At 39.4% G+C, this 16,350-nt stretch overlaps 1 protein-coding gene across 4 annotated transcripts in view; it reads right to left on the bottom strand.

The window, feature by feature from the left end:
- Window positions 1-528: 528 nt before the first annotated feature.
- LOC146375768 (endophilin-B2-like) overlaps window positions 529-16,350 on the bottom strand; it is a 30,256-nt gene continuing 14,434 nt past the window's right edge. For 2 of the 4 annotated variants that reach the window (XM_084945680.1, XM_084945678.1), the window contains 8 exons: window positions 15,121-15,213; window positions 14,991-15,002; window positions 13,009-13,071; window positions 11,676-11,699; window positions 10,081-10,170; window positions 7,210-7,310; window positions 6,043-6,244; window positions 529-2,207 (listed from right to left, as the gene is read on the bottom strand). In XM_084945680.1, the coding sequence (XP_084801806.1) occupies window positions 2,100-2,207; window positions 6,043-6,244; window positions 7,210-7,310; window positions 10,081-10,170; window positions 11,676-11,699; window positions 13,009-13,071; window positions 14,991-15,002; window positions 15,121-15,213 (693 nt within the window). In that variant the 3' untranslated portion in view covers window positions 529-2,099. The remainder of the gene's footprint in view (window positions 2,208-6,042; window positions 6,245-7,209; window positions 7,311-10,080; window positions 10,171-11,675; window positions 11,700-13,008; window positions 13,072-14,990; window positions 15,003-15,120; window positions 15,214-16,350) is intronic. The other 2 variants (XM_084945681.1, XM_084945679.1) reach the window with 1 other exon arrangement.

The raw sequence follows: 16,350 nt of genomic DNA, 5'->3' as shown, positions 1-16,350 counted from the left end.
GGGATGATGTAAGGTTATTAGTGAGATGTGAAATGCAAAGGAACACAGCTAGAACTACATGGGGAAACGAGACCAGGGAAAGTGAAAAACTCTAAACGCACAAGACGAAGGTTACAAAAATGAAAGAGGAAATAACTAAACGGGGACATCATAGATGGAGACAATACACAGGGAACACTAGTAAGGCAAGGTAAACTGAAAGAATGAATATCATAAGCATAACAGTAACTGGAAAAAAGCACAACGCAGAAAAACACAATGCCAACTAAGAAACAGACCGACAATAACTAATAAAGAGAACTTGAAAAGCCCAAAATGCTTAACTCAGGGTCAATGACCCAGGCACCGTGACCGTTACATACCTTGAATTAAAGGTGAAAATCTGCACTTCACGTCACAACTTGGGCGATTGTACATTTTAAATCAGAGGCAAAATTTTTTAAAAAACAAACAAACAAAAACAAAAACCCCAAAAAGTGTAGTTGGGGTTCTTATGAGTCAAACTGAAAAATAACTGAAAACGAGGAATTCAAATCAATCAGTTTTATTAATGGACACATTTCATTCATTCAGCAAGGAACAGACAGATAACAGAAAGTTACTTCAAATTTGTGAAATGAGCAGAAGAGAAGAGAGCAGGACAAAAACGCACACGAGTACCAAGAATTCTTATCATGTGACACGACCTGCAGGTAACATACGCTCGCTTCACGTGAACGTATCAGCAGGCTGTGTTAAAAAATAAATAAATAAATAAAGGCAGTGCATGCATGTACACATGCAGGACATAAGGGAGCACAATAGATTTAGATCTCACACAAACAGACTTGTCTACATTCATGTACACACACATAAGTGTCCAGCAGGACGGGCTACCGGCTGTAGCACATGCAGCACTAAGACTGAAAATCCTTTAATTTAATGACAAACACTGGAAATACAAAAAAAAAAAACAAAAAAAAAAAACCAACACTCACGGCCAAAGCACACAGGCAGTTGTGTAATTGCAGGGGAGTGTCAGTGTTGCATGCTGGCTGTGGTGAACTTTAAATCAGAGGACATTTGTACAATATTTGAAGAGCACATTGTCAGCGGTCCCCACCCGTCCTCTTAAGGCAGTTAGAAAAGAGGTGTAGCATGTTCATATTGTTCGTAGGAGGAGCTGCATTGGTGTGGAAAAATGCGAGAAGCAAAAAACAAAAAAAGAATAAGTCCAAATGACTATTCTTGCTTTAAATAACATAGGTATTGCATTCGCTTCAGCTAGCAGTTAAGGCAAATATTTTCCCCCAAACAATCCTCACAAACAGTTTCCGTGGTTTACAATTCTACAGTGTAAACTGTAAACTATGGAAATCATCATATATGACAGTTTCATCACCAATAAGTTAACGTAATCACAAGAGTCACTGTGAGGAAAAAAAGGAAAGGGGCAAACACATTTGCAGTAAAAGAAGGAAACTGTCACATCTTTCAAACAAACCAAAAGTGGCCTCAATGGTTTCCCTGCTCCTCACATATGAAGTGGGACTGGAAAATAATACAACATAAAGAAGTCCCGTTTGTTTTCACTTCTTCTTTAGTCGCCTAATATCACCACTTTAACCCAAAGAATTAAGAACAGGAAATTGTTTCACGCGCCCCGCTGCCTTTTGAAGAAAAACTGAGGAATTTCGTCGTTTAGACCCAGTTCAGTGAAAGCTTACACTTCTAATCTCTGTGAGAGAATAATTTAGACTTTTACAATTCAATTCTTCATCAGAGTTTAGCAAAGAAAGCAGTTTTAAAATATAGCAAAGACATCAAACGCACCAATATAATTTCATTCAAGCATTGGGACGCCTGCTTAAAACTTTGGGATGCACATAACACAAAAACATCACAAACAGAAAACTGAAAGGAATGTTAACCATCCCCAATGAGGATTTTCCTTGAGTCACTATAAGAGTGTTTATATTTTCACTGCTGTCTGAGAAGCATTTTGTGTATTTGGGAGAAGTGTTATTGAGGATTAGAGGTTAGTGTAAGAATGAGAAATTCTTTGTGGCTTCACTATTTGTCCAATCACACACATGCACATGCATACGTGTGTGCGCTGTCTAACTGAGAAGCTCCAGGTATGTGACTGGCACTTTTCCTTTATGGTTTCCTTTCTCTCCAATCAGCCAGTCAGAGTCCATTCCAGGCACTGTGTAAACTGTGATGAGCTGTAACGCAGAAAGAAGGCGAGCATTCAAAATGTGCAAAACAGAGGCAAATGTAAATAATCAGCATTTTATAGTATAGTATATTAACCATATTATCCATATTTTATTCAACAGAAAACAGGAAAACACTGGGGTAAATGGTGTCATCACACAGGGATTACATTCTTCTGTAACTCTACACATGTAACTGAGTAGCAATGTTTCTCACACATGCTTGTATTTCAATCCTCGAAACGATTTAGCTGCTTTCCAGGATCTTATTCATGCTCAGGTGTTGCAGGTGAACCCTAACTTCACTGTTTAGATCTGCAAGTAATGAAGAGGCTTCTCCTAGTCTAGCAAGAGTCAATAAGAAGGACCGTTCCATCAATCTACAACACATGATTGTGGACTCGGAGTTCATCTGGAATATAAAACACAACATCATAAACAGAAGGCTATTGCACTTGAATATAAATTCCATCTTAAAACCAAAAGGGGACCATAAACCTGCATAAACACAGAATAAACATAAAGATTGTTGAAAGACAACCTCAGAAGGCAGGAAATGTTGTATCAAGCCTACCCTGAGAAATAACAGAAAGCTAAAAACCAACAACAAAGAATATAGAGCCATGAAGTGATGAGCGAAACTAAAAAAACGTCCCTAAAACTCAAAATCCTGGGTCCCAGATCCAGGGACAATGACACTCTGCTCACCCCCCACCAACTGGTTGCGGCAGCTGGCTGCTACTCTCTGAGCCTGGTTCTGCCAGAGGCTTCTTCCTGTTCAAAGGGAGTTTTTCCTTCCCACGGTCACCAAATGCTTGTTCACATGCAAGTTCACAATATAAAGCGCCTTGCGGTGGCGGTTATTATTATTGGCTCTATATGAATAAAATTTAATTGAACTGAATTGAACAAAAGTCACACCGTTTCCGTTCCCTTGTTATTCACAAGGGGATTAACTCCTAATTGCCCACCGGTGAGGACAAAGGCAGAGTTACTCATGATGCTCTCCTGGCTTCGTTTCTTTCATATAATTACTCTGACACTCAAACCCAGGGTATGTTAAGCTTTTCTAATTTGTCTACTTTGTCTCTTTTGTCACCTTTGTCCCCAAAGCCACCCTGCTTTTCAACTTCAGCCAATAAGACCATTTCCCAAACCCATAAACATAAACTACACTCTTTTTACACTGCCGCCACCTCACTTACAGTTATTTATTCACCTTTCAGCCACTTTAATTTCAAAACTGTGTCATTTGTGTATATTTGTGTAATTTGTGTATATACTGTATCCTCTGTTAATTGCCCCTTGGGGATAAATAAAGTCTTTTTCTGATTCCTGTTACACAGGTCATCCAGATCTGCTCACAATATAATGAATGTCTCAGTTCCTAAAATTTATCAAGGGGAAAGAAGCAGGAGGGAAGAGGAAAAAAGGAACCTTACTGGAGAAACCAACTGATGACGCACAAGCGTATCATTTGAGGAAGTGTTTTAAATTCAGCATATAAAAGAGACACTGGACACAGTTGACATACAAACCACGGCAGGGCGAGATTTCTCAAACCCCTTTGTGGTGTTCATAAATTGTTTCAGTTTTTTTAGATGATCAAACTTTCAATATGTGAGTGTGATTAAAAAGCGCAGCTGTCTGACTCAGAGTTACAACTGAAATCTAAATGCTGTGTGTATCTACGTGTCTGCTGACACTGCAGAGTTGGAATGAACACATGGATACTTTCTCAGATAGACATTTGATTGCATTATTTTTTAAATCATCTGTGAATGACATGATGATATTGAGAAATGAAAATATGCTAGTAACTCAGCAAACGTTTACTAAAAAGGTCATGCACAGTCTTTCCAAAGAACAAAGTGTATCTGGATAAAAGCATAGCAACATCATGCCAGGAGTTCAGTTTAAATTTTCTGCATCTTTAACTGAACTCCTAATTTGTTTACAATTAATCTATAAACTATCCAATGTTGATCAAAGTCATCTCTTGTTGATTTTGTCACTAGCTCCTTTTTAATTTGCATGAAGCTTGGAACTACATTTGAAACACAATATCTGCGAACATATTTTATCTGTTTTAGAAATCAAAATTAAAATATATAAGAGAGGCCAGGGGTCAATTTACTCAGTATAAATTAATACACAGATGGTACTTCACTCCGTCCAAACTTTATAGAATGGGAATCAGTCCCAGTAATATATGCTGGAAATGTAGTTCAGATCCAGGGACATTTATGCATGCTATTTGGGAATGTGGGAAAGTTTATCCCTTTTGGCAAAAAGTATTGGACAAAATAGGAAGGTGGATTGGTTTGATAATACCCTTGTCACCAAGACTGTGCTTATTAGGGGATCGGTCGGTGTTACCTGGGGTTTCAAAATATGACTTTGTGGTTATAAAGGTGGGGGTGATCGCAGCGGCTCGAGTTATTCTCAGTGTATGGAAGGAACCATCTCCTCCAGAATATAATAGGTGGAAAGAAAATATGCTGAAAATGGTGTGAAAAATTCTTGGCTAGGATTAATGATGATAGGGAGGGGTTTGACAAATCATGGGGATGTGTTTTTGGCTGAGATGGTTGGAATTTATTTGGTCAGGGCAATTATCTTTAGTTAAATTTTATGCTTGCTGCATTGTATGTTTGTGTAGGCACTCAGTAATGGAATAACTTAAGAATTTGATTTTATTGTCCTTTTATTTTTGCGGGTGTACCGATAGTTAGTAAGTGTTGAAAATAGACCCAAAATGCAAATGAGAATTAACCATGGGATTAGAAGCTGTCTTTTCTTTTCTTTTCTTTTTGTTTCTTTTCTGTTGTTGTTTTGTTTGTTGTTTTGTTTGTTTTCATGTTGTTAAATGTTAAAAACAAATAAAGACTTCAATTACAAAAGAAAAAAAAAGAAAAAAAAAGAAATCAAAATTAAAACAGGAACCTAAAATATGTGGTTTTTACATGGATCACTTAACATCACTGATAAGCTGTACCTTATTAAGGTCCAATACATGTTTCCCATCCTTTAAATTTCATTTTCAAACAATTATGAGAAAAACTTTTCATCAGGGGACAACAGAGGTTGTGATGCAAAGTTCTATAAATCATGAATATTTCTGTTGTTGGCTATAAAAGACCCCACAATTTATTTTTTATTTGAATTTATTTTATTACATACAACTGCTTAGGCTGTATCAGCTGCCTGTTTTTCCAGTTACCCGTACTCATTAGTACAGTCTATGTGGACTGCACAGCTTTTGCCACATTGGAGTAATTTTGGTGGCCAGTCACTCTCAGGAAGATTCAAGGTTTCTTCAGTTGTGAGTGATGGCTCGCACTGTGGTTCGTTGGAGTCCAAGAGCCTTAGGGTTTTGTAACTTCACACTGTCACACAGGTTCCATGTAACAGATTACTTGACTCTTAAGGTCCAGCAGTAATCAGGCCTGATTGTGTCTAGTGAAACTGAACTCAGCTTTCCAAAAAAAGCATCGTGGGAGAGTGGTGGGAATTACTTTTACACATAGGGCATGTCCATGACTAATGTTACAGTGGAATGCTGATTTTCTTTTTAATCTTTATACTTTTAACGGGTGTACATTTGTATACGTCTCTGCATGTGAACAGCAAGATTGTTGTACTTGTTTCCATCATCAGAAAAGAAAATACACACAAACAAAAGATTAAAGATCCGGGAAAGTGTAAGTGCATTACATAATTACAACCAGCAAATGCCACATGACCGAGCCTATTGTTTAGACCAAGCCCTGGAGAGATTTCTGGCCAGAGACCAACAGCCATATACTGGCTGCCTAGTTCCAGGCTGATGATGAAACCTCACCTCGTCAGCCAGAAGGGAGAGCTCACTGGAATCCGCTGCATCGTAATCATAAAGGACTCTGGCTTTGCGGGTTCCTGTAGCTGGTGCTTGAACTTCTTCGATCTTAAGGGTGTCAGTTTCCACTGGGCTGCTGCTGCCTTCTGTCACCATACTGGGAGTAGCAATGGCGTTTGTGGAGTTCAGTGCGAAAGCATTAGGAAGCCTGGGGGGGAGAGGTAGATGTGATGGTCTGAATATCCAGAACATGTAGAACACTAATAAACTAAAATAATACAAAATGGGCAAAACTTTGTATAAAAAACTAAATAAACAGCTTTTTCTGCATCTACACTGCTATAACTTGAAGCAATGCATACAATATATTATATGCTGCAAAGTGAAAAAAAAAATACAATATTTGTATGCATGTTGAAAAATGTATAATATTTTTTAATTATGGCTTTTGGCACTCAGCAGTGCCAAATAAGTAGCTTTTTGTAGATTTTCAGCCAAAATAGAAATGCACAATGGAATGCAGAAACTACTCCAAGAGAAATCATCGTGGTGTTGCAGAGTCGTCTAACATGAACACAAAGCAACAAAAGGGTGAAAGGTGAAAAAAAATATGATTAATGATGCCATTCTATGATTGTATTTAGACTTTTTATTCTTAATTTTACTTTATCCATTGTTGTAAATCATAAAATGTGGATCATAAAATGTTATATAGAGGATGCCAATCTTTACCATTTTGAGTAACACAGAATATTGCAGGGAAGAATGACAAGATAAAGAGCTGCTGCAGTCCGGTGGTTAGGTGAAGAGCAGCAGGATAAAGGTTCTTAGTATACTAGTGAAGTTAAATAAAAAGTGCTTCTCCAATGCCACAGGAAAAAGCATGATAAGGCTTGATAAGGGTTATACCAGTTGCCTAGTTGTCCTATGTTGGACATGGTTCGTAGAAACTGCTACAGTGTAATTATATTAGTTATTAGTTTATATATTTTAAGAACTATATCTGTTTTTAATCAGTTATGAGTAGATTCGTTGTGTCATTGTGTTAACCGAAGTGTTTGGCATTACAACTTCAGGCTTGGGGTATAAAGGATACAGGCTATCAATTCTCACCAAGCACGAAGCTGAATGAATCAAACCATCCACCCACATCACCCCCCATTTTACTCTCACCTTCCCAGCTCTTTCTGTAGCTCCTGCATGTGGAGGTGACACTGCTTGTAATAAGCTGCTTGGGCCTCCACAAATTCATGCAGGCAGCGCAAATGATTCACCTGAAAATAAGAATCAGCAGTCATTCTTAAAGGACCACAACGATGTGATTGGATTTTTTTACACTGATAAAACCTCTGCCACAATGTGTGAAAACAATATTTAATATACAATTATCCATCTATCTATGGTTCCTGAGCCACCCTTCTCTTTGGTGACAGTGCTTCAAACCCTTGGCCTTCTCTCAATGAGCTTCATATTTTAAGAACTATATTGTTATCAGTTTTTAATCAGTTATGAGTAGAAATGGTTTTCACTTCACATTTGTGCCTTGTCAGGGTTCAGTTGTGGAATTTCTTGCTTTCTTATTGGGGTTTGGACCATCAGTTTATGTTGTGGAGAAATCAGGTTGGTACAGCCATATTTGACAACTGTTAGAATTGAAATTCAGAAAGTTCTCAGAAAGTTTGGGTCAGCAACTCTCTTTCCGGTCTCCGTTCCACCTCCACTGGCTCCCCCTAGGGCTGTGTGCTCTCCCCCCTGCTCTTCATCCTCTACACCGATGACTGCAGATCCAAACAGCCTAACTGTCACCTGATGAAATATGCTGACGATACAGTTCTCCTGTCACTGCTGTCAGGCCCCTCACAACACCACGGTCCCGCTCTTCAGGAGTTTGTAGAGTGGTGTGACAGCTCCAAACTTGGTTGCCTAAGGACACAACGACCGAGACTGTCGGAGCTGGGGCTCGAACTTCCGATTACAGGACGAACTGCCAACTCTTGAGCCACGATCGCCCCTATCATCAATGACCCCTCTCACATTCTTCACCCCACATTTCAATGGCTCCCCTCTGGGCAGCGCCTCCGTGGAATTTCGTGCAGGACTGAGAGGATGAGAGCCACCTTTGTCCCCAAAGCCACTCTGCTTTTTAACTCCAGCCGATAAGACCATTTCCAGAAACATAAACTACTCTACACTCTTTTATACTGCTGACACTTTATTCACTTTTAGTCACTTACAGTCATTTATATACCTATTCAGTGACTTTAATTTTAAAACTGTGTAATTTTATACATGTGTATATACTGTATATACTGTGTATTTTTTATCTCAATTTTTATTGCCTGTCCTTATCTTCAGCGTCATGCTGCTCTGTTGTATCTTAATTGTCCCTTGGGGATAAATAAAGTCTTTCTGATTCTGATTCTGATATTATGGCATGAACCAATCAGCTAACTAAAGGGAAATGACAGTCCATCATTACTTTAAGAACTGAAGGTCAGTCAGTCTGGAAAATTGCTAAAACTTTGGATGTGTCTCCAAGTACAGTTACAAAAACCATCAAGTGCTACGATGAAACTGGTTCACATGAGGAACGCCCCAGGAAAGGACGACCAACAGTCACCTCTGCTGCTGAGTCTAAATTCATCCAGCCTCAGAATTCGCAAGTTAACAGCACCTCAGATTAGAGAATAGATAAATGCCACACAGAGTTCCAGAAGCAGACACATCTCTACATCAACTGTTCAGAGGAGACTGTGTGAATCAGCCTTTATGGTCAAATAGCTGCTAAGAAACCACTACTAAGGAAAAGCAACAAACAGAAGAGATTTGTTTGAGCCAAGAAACACAAGGAATGGACAACAGACCAGTGGAAATCTGTGCTTTGGTCTGATGAGTCTAAATTTAAGATTTTGGTTCCACCCGCTGTGTCGTTGTGCGACGCAGAAAAAGTGAACTGATGGACTCCACAAGCATGGTTCCCACCTTCAAGCATGAAGGAGGAGGTGTGATGGTGTGGGGGTGCTTTGCTGGTGACACTATTGGGGATTTATTCAAAGCATCCTGCTTTGAATAAATCCCCAATAGCAGCATCCTGCAGCGACGTGCCATCCCATCCGGCCCCTCACAACACCATGGGCCCGCTCTTCAGAAGTTTTTAGAGTGGTGTGACAGCTCCAAACTTGAACTGAACGTGAGCAAAACCAAAGAGATGGTGGTGATCTTCTCCAGTAGGCAGAGGGATCTGGCTGCTTCAGTCACCACCACCATCCATGGGAAGCCAGTGGAAGAAGTTGAGGAGTACAAATACCTGGGAACCATCTTTGACAACCTCCTGAAATTCTCTGCCAACACAGAGGAGATTCTCAGGAGGTGCCACCAACGGTTATACCTCCTTAGGAAACTCAACTCCTTTGGAGTCAGCACACCCATCATGATGACGTTTTACTATGCCTTCCTGCAAAGCATCATGACCTTCTCCATTACCTGCTGGTTCCACTCCCTCAGCTTTCAGAACAGGAACAGACCGCAGCACACTGCATCAGTGTGCTCTAAAATCATTGGCCTGCAAGTCAGAACTCTTGCACAGGTTTTCAGCCAACAGGCCCTTAAGACAGGCAGCCAAAATCATCAATGACCCCTCTCATATTCTTCACCCCACATTTCAATGGCTCCCCTCTGGGCGGCGCCTCCGCTGCACTTCCTGCAGGACTGAGAGGATGAGAGCCACCCCATCCTGTTTGTGTTTCGTTAGATTATCATTTATTTTTCAACAGCACAATGACCCCAAACACACCTCCAGGCTGTGTAAGGGCTATCTGACCAAGAAGGAGAGTGATGGAGTGCTGCACCAGATGGCCTCCACAGTCACCTGACCTAAACCCAGTCAAGATGGTTTGGTATGAGATAGACCGCAGAGCTCAGTGAAGGGTTTGACTATTGCCATCTATGGTTACACAAAGTTACTTTTTCTTTTGAAAGTTCAATGTCAAGGTTGTGTGTGGCTGGAGCTGATAGAAGTCGAGGCTGTGGGTGTGACTCACATACATGCGTACTACTGATGCCCTCCAAAAGCAATCGTGTGACCTCTGCTTGGCGATCAAACTCTGTTTGGGCTATTCGGAGCTCATGTTCAGCCTGAAATAATAAAAACAATAGTTATACAGTGATTATTCTATAATTATTAAGTAAGTCAAGAGTCTTAAACGTTTTCATTAGGGCTGGGTATCGTCACCGATTTCTAGAATCGATTCGATTCCGATTCACAAGGTCCTGAATCGATTCGATCCACGATTCGATTCGATTCGGGGAAATTTTGCCTCAGACAGTCAGAAATATTATAATTCAGATCATGCATCAGTACATTTCCATATATTTATATCTATAAAAAGAAAGCTGACACTTGTGAAACTTTATCAAAGGTGTAAGCATCACAACAGATGCCTTTGTGTCAAAGTAGCTGAGAAACACAGAAAAACATGAAGGTGATTTTCCTGGGCAGAGATTTTATAAAAATATTTTGCAGTAGCTCAAAAACGAAAGAAAACAATTAATCAACATATGAACATTACCTGATGCTGCTGAAGTGAAGAAGAGCAAAGTTACAGAAGTTTTATTAGAGACCAGGCTAAACGTTTTGCAATTTTGCATAATTTTAAAAAGTTTAAATTTGTTCAGTAGCCTATTCAACAGCAGAAATGAGGTTTTCTTTTCAGAAGTAAGTAAAAGGAAAAAAACAGCGTCCGACAGCGCTGTAAACAACGGTAGACTTGTGCGCAAGTGAATAATGCAGAAAACAGATTTTTAGACGGGAAACTGTTCTTGAAGTATACAGAGAGAGAGCTCTGCATGAAGTGTGATTTTATCGTGGTGGAAGCAAAACAGCAAAAGTCAGAGGGAATCCATGACAATGTTTATGTGAAGCATAGTTTGGATCTTCTTTTGCTGCTGGTTCAGTCAATATTGTTTGGAGAGAGATAAAAACCTACAGCTCAGAATCTAGCGCAAAAAGGGAGTAAACACAAAGCACGGACCCGGCGAAACATCAGAATCAGTGAGCTGTTGGCTTTCAGCCCCGACCGTGTCCATGCCGTCAGGTGAGAAAGGCGACGTCTCACTGATTCTGATCCGTCGGCGGGTCCGCGCTTTGTGTTTGCGTCTTTGTGCAGAATCCGTGTACCTGCTCTCATTTACTGTTTTAGCTGTTTGGTGGTTGTTTTTGTGAGGTTTAACCTGAGATTCTGGCGTTTCAGGCAAAATAAATTTACATTAAAAAAATCGATTCAGGATTTTAATGAGTTGATATCACGTTATCCAAGCTAGAATCGATTTTAATTGATAAATCAATAATCAAAACCCACCCCTACTTTTCATATCCTACAGTCCTCAGAAGACAAAAGCTCCAGCTTCATTCACCCAAATGACGTTAATTCTTTTGCATTGCTGGGATGTACAGCGTATGACACTATGTGCTCTGAAAAGAGTAAAAGCTGGTAGGAGGTCTATGGTAATTAAGTTTAAGAGTCACCTTAAATCGTGGCCCGTTGAAAACAAGCACGTTTGTTTAAGGCACACTGGTATCTCAATCTAACGACCAGACAGACAATCGACAAAGTACACAACTCACACACAATCATACTTACTTTCTCCACTTCCTCTGTCCAGAGCTGATGAGCCAAAAACATGTGGCATAAGAAGAGAAAATTTAGTTATAACATGAAAATCCTAGAATAACTTCACCATGGTCACCTAGAACCAGCACCTGAGGTCGTTACTAAATAAAACCTACCACCCTGTTTTTACAAAGGTTAACACACTGTTTAAAATGTAAACTACACAATGTTAACTCTACATTTAATTGAAAAGTAGTAAAAAAAAAAAAATAACAAGAAATGTTGAAACAATATTTCTAGTTATTGCTTTTTTAGAACTAAATCTCATTCTAAATTCTGATACTCATTCTCACTCTGATACTAAAAACACATCTATGATCTTAGTTTAAATATTTTAATATTAAAAAAGACATTTAATTCTGTGCATATTGTCAAAATGTTACCTGAATTATCTGTATTAGATGTTTTTAAACTCTGAAATCTTGACACTGAATAAATATTCATATTTATGAATTTTGAAACTGATATAACAAACAAACAAACACACACACACACACACACACACACACACACACACACACACACACACACGTCTGGTGTTGCTATCCTCGTCGGGACATCTCATTGACATGCTTTCCCTAGCCGCTTAGCCTAACCCTATCATCAAAAATGAATGTGTACCCCTGACCCTTACCCTAAACCTAACGATAACCCAATTGTAACCCTGACACTAAAACCACATTTTGAGCGTGAAAAATGCCTTGCCTTCAACCCCATGGTGACCTGGATTTTGGTCCCCACCAGATGGGAAAAACCGGTACACACACACACACACACACACACACACACACACACACACACACACACACACACACACACACACTTTTAGTCACACCCAGCAGGTGTGGTTTGGCATTGCTCAAAAGTAAAGGCAGTGACAGACTGCTAGATTTAAACCAATGAACAACATCACTCTAGGATGTGGGACGTTTGTTATCAATGGTATGACAACAATCATTCACAATACATAATACAGTGATATGACACATAAGGATGCTATGCAAACTGCCACCAGTAATGATTACTGGTAATAAACATTCTTACCGGACTGACACACCTCCAGTCAAACATTAATGAAGCATAGCTTCACAGCTACCTGAACTACTTGCCAGCATGACAAAGTATATCGATTTCTGAATTGCCTCAAGTTTAATTATGAATCATAAAAAGTCAGTGAACTATGCATTGGTCATAAGAGTGAAAGATCAACTTGACAAACAGAAGATGAAAAAGTATCGCATAATGACATAGGTTTGTGTTATTTTTCTCATCAGTATTTAATAAAGCAGGATTGTCTTCTTACCGCAGAGGCACTGGCAGAAAGCACATAGTTGCGAGGTCTGGTTTCCTGAAAATCTGGAGCTGTCTACAGAAACAGTACAGTTATTTTTTTTTGTTGTTGTTGCTTACTCAGTGTAAACAAGGCACTGCTACTAAAAATAATTCCTCCAAATTACAATCAGAAAAGCACAGCACTCATAATAATTGCAGAAGTGTGACAGTTTGCTGGTGATTAACATCTGTCAACATTTCTTTAAACGGAACACTGACATATTTTTTATTTATTCATACGCATGCTAACATGCATTCTGGTTGCAAAAGTTACTGAAAATGAAGGATAAAAGTGCAACAAAAGTCCTGTTTAACAGTGAAAAACAAAAACAAGCTTCAAGAGAGGTTATCAACTACAAGGGTCTGCCAACTAACTATGAAGGGGAAAGTAGCAGAAGATGTTTTTGTACTTGTTTCATATCATTAATTAGGTTTAACTGAGAGCAGTAGTGGCATTTAGTGAGGCATCTGGATGCAGCCTGATTCCTTTTGCAGAGTGGCTCTGTGTGCCACAAAGGTTACAGTTTTACAGCAAGAACATGCCTATCTTTGCAGTAATATATAATCAGCTCGTTAAGAACACATGCTTGTAAGGACTTCATGAATATCCAAGTACATTTTCTGATGCCTATTGACAGACATATACACAGATGCTGTACCGGTTACTGTTGTTCATTTGAACTATGAATCACTGTGGCTGCCATATTGTTCAGCAAGTGCTGGGCATCCTAAGGCATGTGTTTGTGGCATCAGAGGTCTATACACACAGGCACATAAATAGGGCTCAGACCCCAGTGCTGAGAAAGGTAGCAGTGACAGAGACAGATCCTACATCTCCCTGTACATATATATATATATATATATATATATATGTACTGTATGGATGCTTGGCTAGGAAATTGAACACAGTCCTAGAGGCCGTAGGGACAAAATAGAGATCTCCATCAATACACAGTGTATTCATGAAAATATTCTCAATCTTCAGTGAAAATGAGCACTAAGTTAAGATATTTGTAAAGAAAAGTCACTGCAATATTAACCAGGGATGCATTCTCCATACTCTGCTTAAGAAATCCAAGGTCCCTTGATGATCCAGGATCGTGTAATCCTGATAATACTGATTCACTTAATGATCAAAGTAGCAGCACACTAAGAACATTAGAACAACAACTAAAGGAAAATACAAAGAAATTCAGGTATGTTATTTATTTATTTAGCTGATTTGTTAGTTTATACAAAAGAGGGCAACTAATGTTCTTTTAAAGAAAAAGGGATGCAGGCTGAATTGAAAAAAAACCCCTCACATTTACCCTTTATGAACTGAATACATTGTTCATCGCGGAAGCGAGCATTCCTTCCACGCTGCCAGGAAGCAGGAGAGCTGACTTTATTTCCGGTAAAGTCAGCTCATTGAACATTCCCACTGTTTTTGTGGTCTTGTGGTGTGCCTTCTGTATTTCCTGCCTAATAGGTTGCAATAACTGAGTCAGGGTATGCTAAAGAGGGACTGTGCAATGTTCTCAGTTCCTGAATTGTGTCATGGTCAACAGTGAGTTTAAGACAGTCATTAAGTCTTGTTTATGTTAAATAAATCTGCTCCCAAGTAGCTTGCCTTGACAGCCAATCACATATCTGCTGTGAAGAACCAAAATATCAACGATCAAATCATAAAAACTACACATATAGAATCCATGCAGAGGGGCCCCCAGGTGAGATACCAAATGGTAAATGACACTGTGTGAGTTGCTTTCAATTAACACAGTTTGCCAAATTTGACTAATCGCCACATTCCGTCGTAATGTAATAGTCAAGCCTTGTCTGTGAAAACTTCACTTATTAACAGTAAAACCTGCAGTAACAGCAGAAAATTAAATCGAGCCAAAGCAAGTATGACAAGAAAAACAACCCAAGACGTGCATCCAAGAGTTTAAAAGACATGTTGTCAATACTCACTTCCCCTTCGCACTGCAAAGAATGCATAAACAGTTAGTTATGGTTAATCCAAGCATCGCCAAAGATTAATCATCTGAATTATTGAGGTAATGCGTGTGGGAATTTGATTGTGAGCCGCTTATGAACTCACCGCGGCCTTTGCTTCAGCCACCTTTGCCTTCTTCACTCGTGTTTTACAGGCATCAAGGTCCAGGCGAAGATTCTCCAGAAGGCGACGTTCTTTCTATACCGTAAAAAGGACAAAACACAAACTAAGCAGCAGGCAAACGTTAATGACATGCAGAAGTAGCATTTAAATACATGCATAGTAAAAGCAGGGAGTGAATGAGAAATGCTGAATGCATCATGGGAAGTCTTCCAGCAGCCTGTAGCAGCAAAGCTAAGGGATTCATCTGATTTAGTCCTAATCACAAAAGTTAACAAAAAAAGCAACGTTTATAGTTCAAGCAGGTTATAAGGCTACTAACTTACTGGGACATGTAACATTTAATACATGCTATGGTGTCAGACAACATAGAAACAACAACAATGCTGACCTCTGCTGGTTTGCTCATATGTTACAAGAAAAACACTCGATTGCTCACTGGCGGTTTGTAAACAGTGAAAAACAGTATTTAAACATACTGGCTGATGTATGTTTAAAAGTATCTTTTAAAGCTAAACTGTCTCTATGCAGTGACATGACTTTGGTTTTTGGCAAGGTAAAATACTACTTGAGGTTAATTAGCCTTCCTAATTTTGTCTTCATTGTTTGTAATCTTAAGCAATATCAAGTGGAGAAAATACAAGCATCATAAGCAGACCCCACATGGTATCTAGCAGCTCTGATGTACAGGAGCCTTCCAACAAGTCGCTGGTGAGAAGCAGGAGTGGCAAGCTCATCAGACATTCATCCTGTTTTTGTCACCTTTCTTTAAGTCACATTCAAGGTCATATTCATTTACAGACAGTGGCAAGAAAGCTTGCATTTTGAATCAAGTAACGTTCCAAGGTCATGATGATTGTGCAATATTCTGTGATGCAAGTGGCCTCAGTTTGCAGATCCTCCTGACATCTCTCTAACCCACAGCTCAGGTGTGCAGCAGCACTTCTGAAGTAGTGGACATGAGGTCTGCTTAATGACTCAGCTTTCACCAACTCATTCTGAAAATATAACATTTCTTTACGGAAATTCGCCACAGGAATTAGTACCACAATTTACCAAAAAAAACCAAACACTGATGTTTTCAATAAGACTTGAAACTAGCGATTGAGACCATAATCCCATCAGGTGAGATGAAATGTCTTTTCCCCCCAGTGCATACAGAGGAGTTCATCCCTTCTGGAACTTCCATGTTGGCTTCAGGAAGTTCGTCCATCT

This window comes from Perissodus microlepis, chromosome 12 (assembly GCF_051167445.1).
Source record: "Perissodus microlepis isolate ML-2025 ecotype Zambia chromosome 12, ASM5116744v1, whole genome shotgun sequence".
NCBI lineage: Eukaryota > Metazoa > Chordata > Actinopteri > Cichliformes > Cichlidae > Perissodus > Perissodus microlepis.
The sequence above is the reverse complement of the archived record's forward strand: the minus strand, read 5'-3'. Positions and strand labels throughout refer to the sequence as shown.